The 17,381-nt window shown below is 38.7% G+C and overlaps 1 protein-coding gene across 2 annotated transcripts in view; it reads right to left on the bottom strand.

Moving 5' to 3' along the window:
* LOC100751624 (bile salt sulfotransferase 1) overlaps positions 1–16,887 on the bottom strand; it is a 65,940-nt gene extending 49,053 nt beyond the window's left edge. For both annotated transcript variants that reach the window (XM_027434006.2, XM_035449538.1), the window contains exons 1-3: positions 16,755–16,887; positions 15,079–15,287; positions 7,705–7,831 (exon numbers count right to left, since the gene is read on the bottom strand). In XM_027434006.2, coding sequence (XP_027289807.1) covers positions 7,705–7,831; positions 15,079–15,287; positions 16,755–16,887 — 469 coding nt within the window. The remainder of the gene's footprint in view (positions 1–7,704; positions 7,832–15,078; positions 15,288–16,754) is intronic.
* Between the last annotated feature and the right edge of the window lie 494 nt (positions 16,888–17,381).

The raw sequence follows: 17,381 nt of genomic DNA, 5'->3' as shown, positions 1-17,381 counted from the left end.
CGGATGAAGATATCGACAACGAACCACTAGGCTGAGCTCCTGGCGTCCAACCAAAAAGGAGGAGGAATGATAATGTGACCAAAGGGATCAAGACCATCATTGGAAAACTACAGAACAGCTGATCCAATCAAGTAGGAGCTCACTGACTCTGATCTGATCGCTTGAGATAGGACCCAAATAGTCCCTCGGAGCCCGGCGTTGGTGGTGCACGCCTTTAATCCCAGCACTCAAAAGGCTGAGGCAGGCGGATCTCTGTGAGTTCAAGACCAGCCTGGTCTTGAGAGCGAGTGCCAGGATAGGCTCCAAAGCTACACAGAGAAACCCTGTCTTGAAAAACCAAAAAAAAAAAAAATGTCCCTCTGAATTCGGGTGATAGAGGACTGCTTGGGCAATATGTGTCGTCACTGGCGGGCGGGGGGTGGGGTGCGGTGGGGTGGGCAGGATCTATCCCTAGCACATGAAATGGCTTTTTGGAGCTCTTTTCCTATGGAGAGACACCTTGCTCAGCCTACGCACTGTGAGAGGATCTTGGTCTTGCCTTAATGTGGTTTTGGGACAGACTTCATTGAGTCTCAGTGGGAGGCCTCACCCTCTCTATGGAGTAGATGAGGGGTTAGATGGGGGGAAGTGGAAACAGAAGGAGGGGATTCAGGGGTACTGAGATTGGTTTGTAAAATAAAAAAACACAATACAAAACAATAAAAGGGATGTCCCCTATAATCTTCAGGCATTGGAATACTTGGTTCCCTGTTGGTAGATGTTTTTGATGATTAGAACATATGAACTTGTTGGAGGAAACATGTCTGCTGTAATTTAAAATTCATCTCAACAAAGAAAGATGCCATGTAACAGAGCACATGTGGGGTGTTTTATTTAATTACAGGTAAGGGGAAGGGAAAATGGGGGAGGTGTTGTGGAGACCGGCCTCTGGGGACAGGAGCAACATAGGAGAGATGAGAGGCAGAGAGGAGGAGACACAGAGAGACACTCAGAGAAGGAAAGAGAGGAGGACAAACAGAGAGAGAGAAAGAGAAAGAGAGAAACACGGAAGGTGGATAGGACCCCTTTAAAAGGGAACATAGTGAATGGACACAGGTGGTACTCTTACTGTCTGCAGCTGAGAAGGTATCCTGTCAGAAACCCAAGGGCAGGGCAATACAGATGCCTTAATACTAACAATGTTACTGGGTATGATTTAAGGTTTCAAAGTACCGGCACCATTCTGATTATATAACTTTTGCTTCCTATTTGTGGAAAGAGGTATGAGAACTTAGGTGCTTTATTCCACTGCCATGCCTGCCCATCTGGTGCTATGCTTCCTGTCAATGACCTGATGGACTCACATGTCTAGAACCCTATGTCCCAAACAAACAATTCCTTCAGTAAGTTGCCTTTTAATGGTGATTTATCACAGCAATAGAAAAATAACAAACACACCAAGGATTCAAAGTCTTCTGTAATGAAAAGCTCAGCACACTGAAGGCAGAAACTGGTACAGATACTAGTATAGGGAAAGTGTCCCCTGTTCACAGACTAAAAGGATTAATTTTGTGAAAAATGGCCATCCTACCAAAAGCAATGTCCAGATTCAACACAACCACAATCATGGTTTTTAAAGTAATTATACAAAAAAATCTTAAAATGAATACAGAATGATTGGATGTGCCTGCTAAATGGAACATTATGGAACTACCCTTAAGTCGCAAGTTCCATTGCAGGAGATGGAATAGAAAGAATGTAAGAGCTGGAAATAGCTAAAGAACAGTTGGAAAATTCTGACTTGTTCACATAACAGAGCAAGTGCAGCATAATCTCACAGTGACTGAGGCTGCTTCCCATGGGCCTGCCAAAGACTGGCCCACAAATGATACACCATGGATGGGGGAGAACACACCTGGGACACTACTACACCCTGTAAGTACTGGATTCTAAAGAATTCAGGGTGACAAGAAATCTCTGTCTTCATTTCTGCCCCATTGATGTGCCAACTAAGTTTCAACGGGTACTACAAAACCCGCTATCCCACAGGTGATCCTAATCTTGACTAAATTATGTGGTTCTCAAATAAACATACATAAAGTATTTTTTCCTTTTTGTTATTTTTATGTTTTTATTTAAATTAGAAACAAGATTGTTTTACATGTCAATCCCAGTTCCCTCTCCCTCCCCTCCTCCCCTGCGCACCATAACACCCTATCCTCTACCCTTTCTGCTCTCCATGGAGGGTAAGGCCTTCCATGGGGCATTTTCAGAATCTGTCATATCCTTTGGAATAGAGCCTACCCACCACCATCCCCTGTGTGTCTAGGCTGAGGGAGTATCCCTCTATGTGGAATGGGCTACCAAAGACCATTCATATGCTTGGGATAAGTACTGATCCACTACAAGAGGCCCCATAGATTTCCGAGGCCTCCTCACTAACACCCATGTTTGTGGGGTCTGGATCAGTCCTATGCTGGTTTCCCAGCTATCAGTCTGGGGGCCTTGAGCTCCCTCTTGTTCAGGTCAGCTGTTTCTGTGGGTTTCACCAGCCTGGTCTGGACTCCTTTGCTCATCAGTGCTCCTTCTCTGCAACTGGATTCCAGTTCAGCTCAGTGTTTAGTGTGGGTTTCTGCTTCTACTTCCATCAGCTGCTGGAAGTTTTAAAAGATAATTGTAAGGCATGGGGCTTGGAAGAGATGAGAGTATCGTTAGATAGGTTGAAAGGTTTTAACAATCAGAATATAATTTATACAAGGAATGAAATTTTCAAAGAACAACTTCAATAATAAATTCAAATGAAATAATACCTCCCAGATAATCAAACTAATACTTGAGAAAACAGTACCTTATTCCAAGTTACACTACAGAGACATAGTAATAAAATCCAGCACTGCACTGATACAAAACATATATAGATTCATGGAATAGAAAACCAAGACATAAGTTCATATAACTGCAGGCACCTGATTTTTTTTTTTTTACAAAATGCTCCAATTATACATTAGAAGTAAGACGATCTTCACTAAATGATGCAATGGAAACTGGATAACTATGTTTAGTAGAAACAATTTAGATCTTAATCCCTCATTACACATGTACACACACACACACACACACACACACACACACACACACACACACGAGAGAGAGAGAGAGAGAGAGAGAGAGAGAGAGAGAGAGAGAGGGAGAGAGAGGTACTGGAATTCACCCTACTCCGAAAAAGTAGGAAGTCCATTTTGAGATGGAATCATGGATAATGATTTCCTTATTTCAATTTTTTTTATTTTTTGAATTCATTTTAAAATCCAACTGCAGTTCTTCCTCCCATCCTTCACCTCCTCCCCCTAGCTCCTCTCATCCTCCCTACCCTCCTCCCTAGCCCTCCCAGCCAAATTCTCCTCACAGGTAAGGGCTCCAGAAGACCTATATTGTGAATGTTAAGGGAGGGAATATAATATTGAATGAGTTAATGTGTTGGTGGTGTCAGAGAATAAGGGATAAAATTAACCAAAACAAAGAATTTATGAAAATGCCTATGGAAAGTCATTAGTTTGTAATTTCATTAAAATATTGAAAAGTTTAAGTCTGAGTACAATACTGCTCCCAGAAATCACAAGATATTGTATGAAAACTTCATAGCTAGTGGTAAGATACCTCCCTAGGAGTTATTGCCTAGAAATGGCCTGAGGCTCCAAAATATAGGCAATTGTCAGTGTTGTCAATTTCCCAAGAAACTAGTTGACAAGATCCTATATTTAAAGACGTCTTCATACAATTGCCACAGTACATAAGAGAACAAACTAGGAATGTTTGTTCTCTGAAATATCCTTTTCTGATGAGCAGCTCTCATAGTAACAGAAAGTGTTATGCAGTCTGATAATGGGAGATTGTCACCAACAGCATTACTCAGCTGTGGACACTCTGACCTGTACTTTACACAGCCTTATATGATATGATCACCAATGAAGTAATAGCAATTGTAATATCAGGATAAGCAATCATTTTCTGATTAGGAAGAGTTCAAAGCTGATACGGTCAAGATGGCCAACTTTACATGTTGGGGAGGGAATAGACACTAGTGTTGAAAGTATCACTATCATTCAGCCAGATGAAATTGATGTGCACATCATATTATCTTCTAAATAGCTAACTTTATCCTTATATATCACTACAGTCTTCTTGGTCAAAGAAGATACTTCTTGTAATGAGAAGAGGTAATTTTGGAGACTCAACACTGGTCAAAATGCTGACAATAAGTGCCTTTTCAGTGCTCACCCTAAATGAGACATCTAGAATACCTGTAGGCATAAAAACACAGAGGAAGAAGGTACAAAAATGATGTAAATGCCTAAAGATGATATGGAATATGGTCCTTTAAATGTTATATGGATGTAACAGTCTTTAACTCATAGTAGCTGTGTACAAGACCTAAATAAGAGTGTGCCCTAACATACTCTATCAAGCAGATAGGAGAGACTTACAAGCAACCACACCTTTCCTGTGGCTTCATAAGCAGTTAATAGTAGTTAATTTACAGGGCTCATGACATCCCTCCTTCCAGGGTTTACAGGTAGTTAGTGGTTGCTGATGAAGGAAGACATTTTTTTTCAGTAGAGTAGCTGCTAGTAAGGCACCCATGATTCTGTAAATGATTCCTTCCCTATCCTCCAGTAAGCAATCTCAATGGACATCACTGGCTCACAACCACACGCATGAAGAAATGGGACATGGAAGAACAAAGCAGAACCCTTTGGGGAGAGGAAAAGAATCAGCAAGAATGGCAAGAGGACAAGAGAGTTTAGTGGGCCTTTAATGTGATAAAAATACCTGTACACATGTATGAACATGTCAGAATGAAACCTTTTATTATTTGTAATTATTATATATCAAAATAAAGACAAACTCATTATAAAGTGATCTCTGCCCATGAAAATATTTTTGACAGTGAAGAAAATAAGATTTTCAATATTTGGAAAGATGCACCTTTAAATGATGGACAGTCGGGCTAATATATGAGAAGGCAATGAAAACAAAAGACCAAGAAAATACACAAACAAGAAGTGTGGTCAGAAGGGAATTACAATTGTTATTTTTCTGTGGCTGAGATAAAACATCAGGATCAAATGCAACTTAAGTAATCAAGAGAGAGCTTAATTAAGGCTTATGTTTCTAGAGGCATGAGAACAAATGTAGGGAAAGGTGGCAAGGGCAGCAAATGGCAGGCAGGGCTACCGAGCAAGAATCTGAGAGTTCACTGATTTAACTACAAGGATGAAACAGAGAAGAAACTGGAAATGGCTTGAGAACTTATCCTTTTGATGTGGACACAAGTTAACAATCCTACATTACTGGCAGTATTGGAATCTTGTAGAGACACTTTGGAAAACAACATGCCATTTTTCTCAGTTTTCTGAGAAGGTACCTTTCTTGTGCAAATAAAGGCTGTCTGAAGGTCAGAGAATGGAGAATGCTACTAGCTAACCATAGAGGTTTAGAGGTCTGTACAGACAAATAGGAAGTGAGTTAGACAGGAAAACAGGATAAGAATAGAGAGAAACATAAACTCACTCTCTTGTCTGCTGAGATGCTAAGGAGGTAATGTGTGCTGGTCGCTTGCTCCTTCTCTCTGATCTTTCAGCATTTTCCTCTATATTTGACTGCTGGTTTTATTACTTAGACCAATGAAAAACTCCACTTGGAACTGAGAAGCAATCTCTGGCAAGACCCAGCTATACAATTCTTAGGCATACATGCAAATGATGTATCTTTCCACAAGGACAGTTGTTGAGCCAGGCGTTGGAGGCACACACCTTTAATCCCAGCACTTGGGAGGAGAGGTAGGCTGATCTCTGTGAGTTTGAGGCCAGCCTGGTCTCCAGAACGAGTGCCAGGATAGGCTCCAAAGCTACACAGAGAAACCCTGTCTCGAAAAACTGAAACAGCAACACAACAACAAAAACAAGGACAGTTGTTGACCTATATTTATAGCAGTGTTTTTTTATAATAGGCAGAATATGGAAACAACTTATGCACCCCTCAACCAAAAATAGATAAAGAAATTGATGTATATTTAAATAATGGAGTATTAGTCAACTGGTTAAAAAAAATGTCATCAGGAAATTTGTAGGAAAATGGGTAGAACTAGAAAAAAATCATCCTGGGTGAGGTAACCAAGATGTAGAAAGACAAACATGATATGTACTCATTCATAAGTGGCTACTAGATGTGTAGTAATGTATAACATGCTACAATCCATATTCTCTGAGAGAAGAGGTAACAAAGAGGGCCCAGAGGAAGACAAGAATCCATGGTTATGCCTGGAAAAGGAAAATGGAACAGATCTCTTGAGTTGACTGGGGGCTGGTGTGGATGGGGACATGGCAGATTAGGTTGTGGGCATGGGTGGAGTGGTAGAGGAATGAATGAGATATCTGAATGGGGGCATTTTGGAGTCAGATAGAAACCTGGTGGAAGAGAAACTCCCATGAATATATAAGGATAACTCAAACTAAGACTGTCACCAATAACAGATAAGTGGGATTCACTGGCCATCTCTTGTAATCAGGTTGGAAATACCCACTTTGCCATCAGAGAGCCTTCATCCTGTGACTGACAGAAAAAAGATACAGAGACCCAGAGCCAAGCACTGGGCCTAGCTCAAAGACAACTATTGAAGAGAGAGATTAAGGATTCGATGATCCACATGGGTCAAGGTCATCTCACAAGAATCCACAAAAACAACTTACATGGGCTGTTACAAGCTCAAAGTCTCTGGACTGACACCTAGGGAGTCTGCACAAAACTGACTTAGGGTGTCGACATGTGTGTGACTGTTGTGTAGCTTGTTCTACTTGTGGGACTCCTGGTGGTGGAAACGGGGCCTACCTTCATTGCATTGATTGACTTTGGGGAACCTATTACTTCTAATGGGTTGCATTGATGAGCCTTAATACAAGCAGAGGAGCTTGGTACTAACTGAACTTGATATGGCACGCTTTGTTGACACCCATGCTGAACAGAAACAGATCAGTGATTTGGGAGTGGGGAACAGAGAGAGGTGGGTGGAAGGAATTGGATGAGAGGAGGGAAGGAAAACTGTGTTCAGGACATAAAATAAAAGCATAAACATAATAAAAGTAATTAAAAACCTCCCAAAGCCCACACTCAAAGATATACTTCTTCCTTCAGTGTTGTGACTCATAAATCTTCTGAAACAGTGCCATCAAGTGTGAAACAAGTGTCCAAATTTTAATGTCTATTTGGAGAATTTCTCACTTAATACCCACAAACTATATACTGGGAAGACCAGAAACCCTATTGCTGCCAGGATGGTGTGTCATGGTGTAAGATATGGCTGTGCCCTGTTATGCTATGATGTGTGAGAACATTAGGGCTTCAATATTACATTCAAAATGGTTATGAGCCTTGGAGCCACAGACTGGCTGAAAGTATAGAGGCAATAGGGAACCAAATGAGTATTACAGTATAAACTAAAGTCTAGGAATATTGGCAAGTTACATAACATTCTTGATATTATGAGCTAACAGGACATGATAGCAGGTACTTGTAGTCTAAGAACTCAATAGGGAGATTCAGAAGAAAAAGAGCTTCAAAATCATCCCCAACTATATAGAGTGTTCAAGACCAGCCTAAGCTATATGTTCCTTGTCTTAAAAATGTCTCTGAGCTTACCTGAACACCTATATTAAATAAGACACTCACCATTTCCTTTGAGGAACCATTCAAAATAAGTTGTCAGTGATTCTGGATTCTTGGCAAATTTTGTCTTACTCCAGTAATAATAACCAGACACAAGAACATCTCTGGGATTTCTGATGACATATATCATCTTAAATGGAAAAACATGTACATAAAGGTCAATATGGTGTCATTCCCCACATTTTAACTACTACAAGTTATATGAAAGGTCAATCAAATGTTCATCCCAAAACAGATGAAGCAGAAGACAATGACCTTAAAAACAAATTCATGACGATGATAGACTCTAAAGAGGAAATGATAAATCCTTTAAAGAAATAGAAGAAAAAACAAATACAAATTCAAGAAATGGACGGAAAGACAAATCAAAAAACTGCAAAAAAATAAGCAAATCTCTTAAAGAAAGCAAGGAAAGTGAAGAAAAACAACTAAACAAGTGAAGGAAACAATTCAAACAGTTAAAGGCTTGAAAGCTGAAATACAGGCAATAAAAACACAGTATGAGGGAATGCTGGATATAGAAAAGCTGGGTAAATGAGAAGGAACTACAGATGAAACATAACCCACAGAATACAAGAAATGCAAGAAAGAATCTCAGGTATTGGAGGTACACTAGGATATATAGATTCATAGACTAGAGAAAATCTTAAATCCAAAAAATCACAAACAAAAAATGTTTTTTTCATTTTTTGTTCACAAACAGGAAATATAGGACACAGTGAAAAGGCCAAACCTAGGAATACTAAGTATAGAAGAAGGTGAAGAAACACAACTCAAAGGTACAGAAAATATATTCAACAAAATCATAGAAGAAAACATTCCCAACATAAAGAAAGACATGCCAATGAAAGTACAAGAAGCTTACAGAACACCAAATAGAGTGGACAACAAAAAAGTCCCCTCAATACATAATAATCAAACACCAAACATACAAAATAAAGGAAGAGTATTAAGAGCAGCAAAGGAAAAAGACCAAGTAACATAAAAAGGCACACCTATCAGAATTACACGTGACTTCTCCATGGAAACTCTGAAAGCCAGAGGTCCTGGGTATATATTATACAAACACCAAGAGACCAGGGATGCCAGCCCAGACAACAATACCAAGCAATGCTTTCAATCAATATAGATAAAAAGCAATATATTCCATAACTAAGTCAGATTTAAACAATATATCCTCTAATCTAGCACTACAGAAAATACTGGAAGGAAAACTCCAATGCAAGGAAGTTAACAACACTCACAAAAACATAGGCAATTAAATAATCTCACTTAACCAAAAGCCAGAAATATGGTAAAAAGTCATACATACCACCACTGAAAACAAATCCAAAACAAACAAATATCAATGATCAATGGTCATTAATATCCCTCAATATCAACGGTCTTAACTCACCTATAATAAGACACAAGGTAACAAAATTGGATATGAAGACAGAATCCTTTTATCTTCTGAATACAAGAAACACACCTCACCTTCACAGACAGACATAACCTCAGAGTTAAGGGTTGGGAAAATATTTTCCAAGTAAATGACCTTAACAATCAATCTGGTGTAGTTATCCAAATATCTAACAGATTAGACTTTAAACTAAAATTAATCAAAAAAGACAAAAAAGGGCATTTCATATTCATCACTGGAAAAAATCTATCAAGATGAAGTCTCAATTCTGAACACCTATGCACCAAACACAAAGGCACCCACATTTGTAAAAGAAACTTTAGTAAAATTCAAATTGCACATTAAAACCCACACACTTGTAGTGGGAGACATCAACACTACATTCTCAGCACTGGACAGAACTTCAAGACACTTAACAAAGAAACAAAAGAAGCAACAGAAGTTATGATCCAGTTGAGTTTAGTAGACATGTATAAAACATTCCATCCAAACACAAAAAGAATATACCTTCTTCTCAATGCCACATGGAACATTCTAGAAACTTGATCACATACTCGGCAATAAAGCAAACCTCAACAGATAAAAATAATTATCTTAGCAGGCCACCATGGCTTAAAATTAGAATTCAGCACCAACACAAAATGCAGAAACCTTATAAACTCATGGAAATTGAACAATGCTCAACTATACCGCTCCTGTGTAAAGGAATAAATAAAGAAGGATTCAAAGACTTCCTAGAATTCAATGAAAATGAAGGCACAACATACTCAAACCTGTGGGATACTCTGAAAGCAATTCTAAGAGGAAACTTCATAGCACAAATTGCCCACATGAAGAAACTGGAGAATAGCCACACTAAAAAATGAACAGAACAACTGAAAGCTGTAGAACAAAAAGAAGCAAACTCACCCTGGAGGAGTAGATGCCAGGAAATAATCAAATTGAGAGCTGAAATCAATAAAGTAGAAACAAACAAAACAATATATAGAATCAATATAACAAAGAGTTGGTTCTTCAAGAAAATCACCAAGATAGACAAACCTTTATCCAAGCTAACCAAAAAGCAGAAAGAGAACATGCAAATTAACAAAATCAGAAATGAAAATGTGGACATAACAATGGACACTGGGGAAATCTAGAGAATAATCAGAACATACTTTGAAAACATGTACTACACAAAATTCAAAAGTTTAAAGGAAATGGACAATTTTCTAGATAGATATCAATTGTCAAAATTAAATCAAGAACAAATAATCAGTTTAAATAGACCTATAGCCCCTAATTAAATAACAGCAGTCATCAAAATTATCTCAACCAAAATAAAAGCCCAGGGAAAGATGGTTTCAGTACGGAATTCTACCAGAAATTCAAAGAGTTAATACTAATATTCCTGAAAGTGTTCCACACAATAGAAGCAGAAGGATCATTAGCAAACTCTTTTTATGAGGCTATAAAACACAAAGACACAACTAAGATTGAGACTTACAAGCTACACTCCCTCATGAACATTGATGCAAAAATACTAATTAAAATACTGGCAAATTGAATGCAAGAAAACTTCAGAAAAATCATCCAGCACGAAAAAGTATTCTTTATTCCAGGGGTGCAGGGATATTTCAATATATGAAAATCCATCAATGTAATCAACCATATAAACAAGCTGAGGAATAAAAAACACAAGGTCCTCTCACAAGATGCTGGAAAATCCTTTGAAAAAATCCAACACCCCTTCATGATGAAGGCTCTGAAGAGATCAGGGATAACAGAAACATAAACATAATAAAAACAATATACAGTAAACAAAATCAGCCAAAATCAAACTAAATGGAGAGAAACTAAACTTGATTCCTCTAAAATCATGAAAAGGACAATGCTATCCACTGTCTCCTTATCTCTTCAATATGGAACTTAAAGTTCTAACTTGAGCAAGAAGACAACAATAGGAGATCAATGGGATACAAATTGTAAAGGAAGAAATCATACTTTCACTATTTGCAGATGATATGATAGTTCACATAGCTGACCCAAAAAATTCTTCTAGGCAACTTCTTCAGGTGATAAACATGTTTAGCAAAGTGGCAGGATACAATATCAACTGAAAAAAAACAGTAGCCCTACTATATAAACGGACTGAGAGAGAAATCATAGAAAGATAGCCTTTTATAATAGCAACAAAAACATAAACTATCTTGGAGTAACACTAAGCAAACAAGTACAAGATCTATATAACAATAACTTTTAGTTTTTAAAGAAAGAAATTAAAGAAGGTACCAGAAAATGGAAAGATCCCCCATGCTCTTGGATAGGTAGAATCAACCTAGTAAAAATGGCAATCTTGCCAAAAGAAATATAAACATTCAATGCAATCGGCATCAAAATACCAGAACTATTCTTCACAGACCTTGAAAGGATAGCCAAAACAAAACTGTACATTAAGGAACTTCCTGAGGCAACCCCAACCCCGACTTCCAGCTCTATTATAGAGCTATCGTACTGAAAACAGTTTGGTATTGGCACAAAAATAGACAGGAAGACCAATGGAATCAAATTAAAAACCTTGATATTAATCCACACACCTATGAACACCTGATTTTTAACAAAGAAGCTAAAATTGTACAATGAAAAATAAGAAAGCATCTTCAACAAATGGTGCTGGCATAACTGTATGATAACATGAAGAAGATTGCAGATAGATCCATATCTATTGTCATGAACAAAACTTAATTCCTAATGGATCAAAGACATCAACATAAATCAAGCCACACTGAGCCTCTTAGAAGAGTACGAGGTCGAGCTGTCCTTGAATGAATTGGTATGGGAGACCACTTCCTGAACATAACACCAGTAACACAGACATTGAGATCGACAATTAATAAGTGGGACCTACTGAAACTGAGAAGCTTCTGTAAGTCAAAGGACACAGTCAACAAGAAGCTAGTCACCAAAACACCATATAATCCAATTAAAAAGAGGGGTACAGAATTAAATAGAGATTTCTCAATAGAATAATCTAAAATAGCTTAATAAAGTGCTCAGCATCCTTAGCCATCAGAGAAATGCAAATCAAAATAAGTGTGAGAAACAATCTTGGACCTGTCAAAATAGTTAAAATAAAAAAACACCACCAACAATTCATTCTTGAGTGGTTGTGGAGAAATGGGAACACTTCTGCACTGCTCGTGGGAGTGCAAACTTTTACAACCACATTAGAAATCAGTATGGGCTGGGTGTTGGTGGTGCACGCCTTTAATCCTGGCACTTGGGAGGCAGAGACAGATGGATCTCTGTGAGTTTGAGGACAGCCTGGTCTACTGAGCAAATTCCAGGACAGGCTCCAAAGACAGAGAAATCCTGCCTCAAAACTCCAAAAAAGAAAAACCAAAAAACCACCACCAACAACAACAACAAAAGGAATCAGTATGGTGGTTCCTCAGGAAAATGGGCATCAGTCTACATCAGGATCCAGCTATTCCACTCTTAGGCATATACCAAAAGGATGCACGTACATACAATAAGGGTATCTGTTCAACTATGTTCATAGCAACATTATTTGTAAAAGCTAGAACCTGAAAGAAACATAGATGCCCTTCAAGTGAAGAATGGATAGAGAAAATGTGGTACATTTACACAATGGAGTACTGCTCAGTGGAAAAAACAATGGAATCTTGAAATTCACAGGCAAATGGATGGAACTAGAAGAAACCATCCTGAGTGAGGTAACCCAGTCACAAAAAGACAAACATGGTATGTACTTACTCATATATGGATTTTACACACAGAGCAAAGGATTACCAGCCTACAACCCACACCACCAGAGAATTTAGGAAACAAGGAGGAACCTAAGAGAGACATACATGGTCCCCTGGGGAAGAGGAAAGGGACAAGATCTCCTGAGCAAATTGGGAGTTTGGGGAAAGGGGAGAAGGAGTTAGGAGAATGAGAAGGGGAGAAGAGGAGGGGAGAGGAGGACATAAGAGAGAAAAAGATCAAGTCAGGGGAAGAATAGAGGAGAGCAAGAAAAGAGATGCCATAATAGAGGGAGCCATTGTAGGTTTAAAAAGAATTGTGGCACTAGGGAAAGGTCCAGAGATCTACAAGGATGACTCCAACTAAGAATCTAAGCAATAATGGAGAAGCTACCTTAAATTCCCTTTTCATATAATGAGACTGATGAATTTTTTAATGCCATCCTAGAGCTTTCATCCAGTAGCATGTGGACTCAGAAGCAGAAACCCACAGCTAAACACTGAACTGAACTCCTAGAATCCAGTTGTAGAGACAGAGGATTAATGAGCAAAGGAGTCAAGATCAGGCTGAGGAAACCTACAGAAACAGCTGACCTAAATAAGAAGAGCTCATGACACCCAGACTGACAGCTGGGAAAACAGCATAGGACTGACCCAGGCCCCCTGAATGTGGGTGTCACTTAGGAGGCCTGGGCAGTCTATGGGGCCTCTAGTAAAGAAAAAGTATGTATCCCTAGTGTATGAATGGACTTTTGGAGCCCATTCCCATAGGAGATATTCTTTCAGCCTAGTTACATGTGGGAAGGCCTAAGCCCTACCCCAAATGATATAATAGACTTTGATGATTCCCCCATGGAAGGTCTCACCTCCCTGGGGAGCAGAAGGGGGATGGGATAGGGGGATAGTGGGTGGCATGGGAGGTTGAAATGGAAAGGGAAATTGGATTGATATGGAAAATAAAGTTGTTTCTAATTTAAATTTAAAACATCTAGGAAAAATACAACAAATACAATCTTGGCAAACCAAAAACTGTGCAGATCATAAAGCCAGTGTGTCATTGCCAAATGGTGAACACCAACACATTCAAGCAATGAAGAAATGTAGAGTCAGAGTAATTGACATCCCCTGTGCAATGCATAGCAATAGATTATACAATGTGAATTGCTCACCCCTAAAAACATACATACAACTAAGCAAGTTGTATTTAAATATTGAGAAATATGTAGATACATGTACAGATATTATTTAATGAAAGAAGAGACCATAAGTTTGAAAGAGACAAAGGACAGACACATAGGTAAACTTGGAGGGAAGCAAAGGAAGGATAAAGGATGTGTGTAATTATAATCACAAAAATTAAATAAATAAATTGAAAATAAGTAATAATTTTAATAAAATAATATCTATATTTTGTACCAATGCTCTTTGTGACGTTATTCTAGAATTCATGTCCTTTGGCCTCAATTCCTCCAGCCAAGAGTTTGCCATATCCAGATAACACAGAAATATAGGATACAACTCAATTGTGATAGTTTCAAGAGAGATAGCCTCTCTAAGTCTACCCCCTGTAGTTTAAATATAAAAATTTTTATATACTGTGTTGGAGGAATTTCCAGAGAACTTCCTTACTAACAAGATGCTATAATAGGTAAGAATCTGGCTATCTCTGATCCCTTCTGGGGATTCTCTATCGGTGACATGGGTGATTCTTGTAGCTACTGTTCTCAATGCACAGCTAGACACGGCAAGTCATAGTAGGTACAAAGAGCCTGTACTTTAAGCGATGTCCATGACTAAACTATTGGTGCCTTTTCTGGCTGCTTCTCCTATGCACAACTATGCCTTGTATGATTCACCCAATAGGCATGGGGTTTATGTAAAACCAAAATTATCTAATTAATTTTGATGACAGCAAAAGTGTAATATTCACTGTAGATGAGAGTTTATACTCTGTTTGACTTGTACCTATAGTTTCCTGAATGCTCTTGTTGATAATTAACTTTGTCTCATATATCAGGCCAGGATCCCTATGTGGTGTTTGACATCCTGGTACTCTGAGGAGTATTCTGAGGAGGGGACACAACAGCACCACCTATTGCATGTGAATCCCAGATTCCCTCCCACAATCGGCACAGTCAGACTGCACTTCAGGCAGAGCTCTAGGGCCCATCATAGTTGAATAAGTTCAATGAGCATTTGGTCAAGATTTCTCAACCACTGGACACTGACCTTGGCCTTGGAACTGAAGAAAGTCTTCGGGAAAAGATGGAAGGGGAGGTGGGAGCTAATCAGTTGTTGTCCTTCATTATTGATTAAAGTTTGATGTCCTATTTTAGTTTCTATCCATGGTGAGCGTTGCCAAATGGGCACAGATTGAATCAACTCTGGATTCCCCTTGTTCTGAATCAAGCAGACAATCTCAATCAGCCAGTTAGTTCCTGAACAACAAGAAAAAGATGTGGTAACTCACTTCAAAATTACTTGAAAAAGCATCTAGTAGAATACAATACATGCCTATACAATTTATTGTGCAGCTGCTTTCAAGCACACAAACATATGGTGTTCTCAGTGTCCAAATGGTGTAAGTACAAAGTATATTCCTCCTCTATATTCCCAATGCTTAAATTGGAAAATCTGAGACTCTACACTCAATACACTCCACCAGCCTACTGAACTTCCCTCCTTCCTGGGCCACCATCATTCGCATTACATACAGGGAATTCAACTATCTCAGATATTTGCCTGCAGTGCAGTCATGGAATCAGTCCTTGACTCTGGCTCCTTTTATTAAAAAGAATGCTGTTGAGATACATCCATGCTGCAGTGAATGTATGAGTATTGCTTATCTGTAAGGTAAATAAATCCTGTTGAGTCTAGTTACCACACTCCCTTGTATTTCTCTTTACATGCTCATTTGTCAATGGATATTTCTCTAGTTTCTTTCTTTGGGCGTATATCTGAATCTTTTGCACGCATTCCAATGACCTTGGCTATTCTGTGTTATTGAACTTTTGATGTCAGCAATGTGGCAATATAATGTTTATAACCTAACAAAACTTGATTGGGGATCAGAAGGTAAATCTTGCCACACTCGTTAGCCACAGATGCCAGGAAGTGGTAGTAACCTTTAATCCCAGGACCTAAATTACAGCGGTAAATAGATCTCTATGAGTCCAAGACCCTGTGCCGTACTAGAGTGGGTCAGTCTAAAGGAGTAACGGAGCTCAAAATTTTATATCCAGCACTAGCAAAGGTATATAAGGAAAACAATTGGTTCGATGAGATATCCAGTTTCCAGTCAAAGGGAAGGTAGGATCTTCATTTCAACCTTGGTAGAGAGCCTTGATTTTCTGATCTTCAGCTTGAACCCCAATATCTGCCTCATTGTTTTTGTTATTCATGCTACACAGCAACCTAATACTTATCTAATGTTCAGTGCTTCCGACACCCATCCAACAGCTCTTCCCCAACACCCAAGATGCCTCTTTTTGGGTACTTGTATTGCAAGACTCTTCCCACTACCTGAGTTTCACGGTAGTTGTTCTACCTGACAGTGTCCTCTCCTCCCCATATTCTTTCACCCACGCCATTTTTTGATGCTATCTTTTCTCTTTATTCTTATCATCCCTCTTCCACTCTCTCTGCCACACAGAGGCACAGCAATATTAGTGTCTGCATTCAGATCCACTGCCATTGCTATTTTGCCTTAACTTATCCTCCACCAGTACATACCAAGGTAGACATCTTAGTTTGAGTGGAAATGAACTCACACACAGATCCCCATGCTCACAAAGAATTTGAAACATCAGATATAGAAAACACTTCATTTATCACCCAAATGAATAAGGATCAAAGCCTTAAGATTCCTCATAAAATTTATGATCACTTTTACTGATATTCCTTACCTGATTTTGGATAACTCTCTATGATTATGTTTTCATCTCTGATCACAAACTCAGGAAGAAATTCTTCAAGTATTTCCTTGTTATTTTGTAGATTAGGGAGAGGTGTCCCTTCAAACCAAATGTAGTCTGCCATGGCAACGAGCTCCTTGTGGGTGCTGTTTGGATTCCAGGTGTAGCCACCTGTTCAGTTTGTAGGAAATCTTAAGGGGTAAAATTTATAGTGTAGACAAAAGTAACCATTAACATTCCAAAGTTCACTGTAAAACTAGCTACTAATAGGGAGAAATGGATATTGTAATAAACGGTCAAAGGTTGTTGTATTGGGAAACTGTGAACTCATTTAGATATTTTTCTACAGCATTTGTGAGCCCGAATTCATGATTCCAAATTAGAAACTCAATAACAAGTACTAGGAAATTGAAAATGGGGCATAATTTAAAATGTTTTCTAATTTAAATCATCTTTCGGAATGGTAGGAAATGTGCATAAAAATAGCAGAGACCATACAAAATTTTAACATGTGAAATTCATTTATGAGAATAGTGCTTGTGTTTTGAGGTCACAGTGACTTAGGTGCATTGTTTGCCTCCCACCTTCCCTCTACCCTTCCAATGCCTCTCTCCCTTT

The sequence above is a fragment of the Cricetulus griseus genome, chromosome 9 (genome assembly GCF_003668045.3).
Source record: "Cricetulus griseus strain 17A/GY chromosome 9, alternate assembly CriGri-PICRH-1.0, whole genome shotgun sequence".
Taxonomy (NCBI): Eukaryota; Metazoa; Chordata; class Mammalia; order Rodentia; family Cricetidae; genus Cricetulus; species Cricetulus griseus.
Note: the sequence above shows the minus strand (reverse complement) of the source record. Positions and strands in the feature narration are given on the sequence as shown.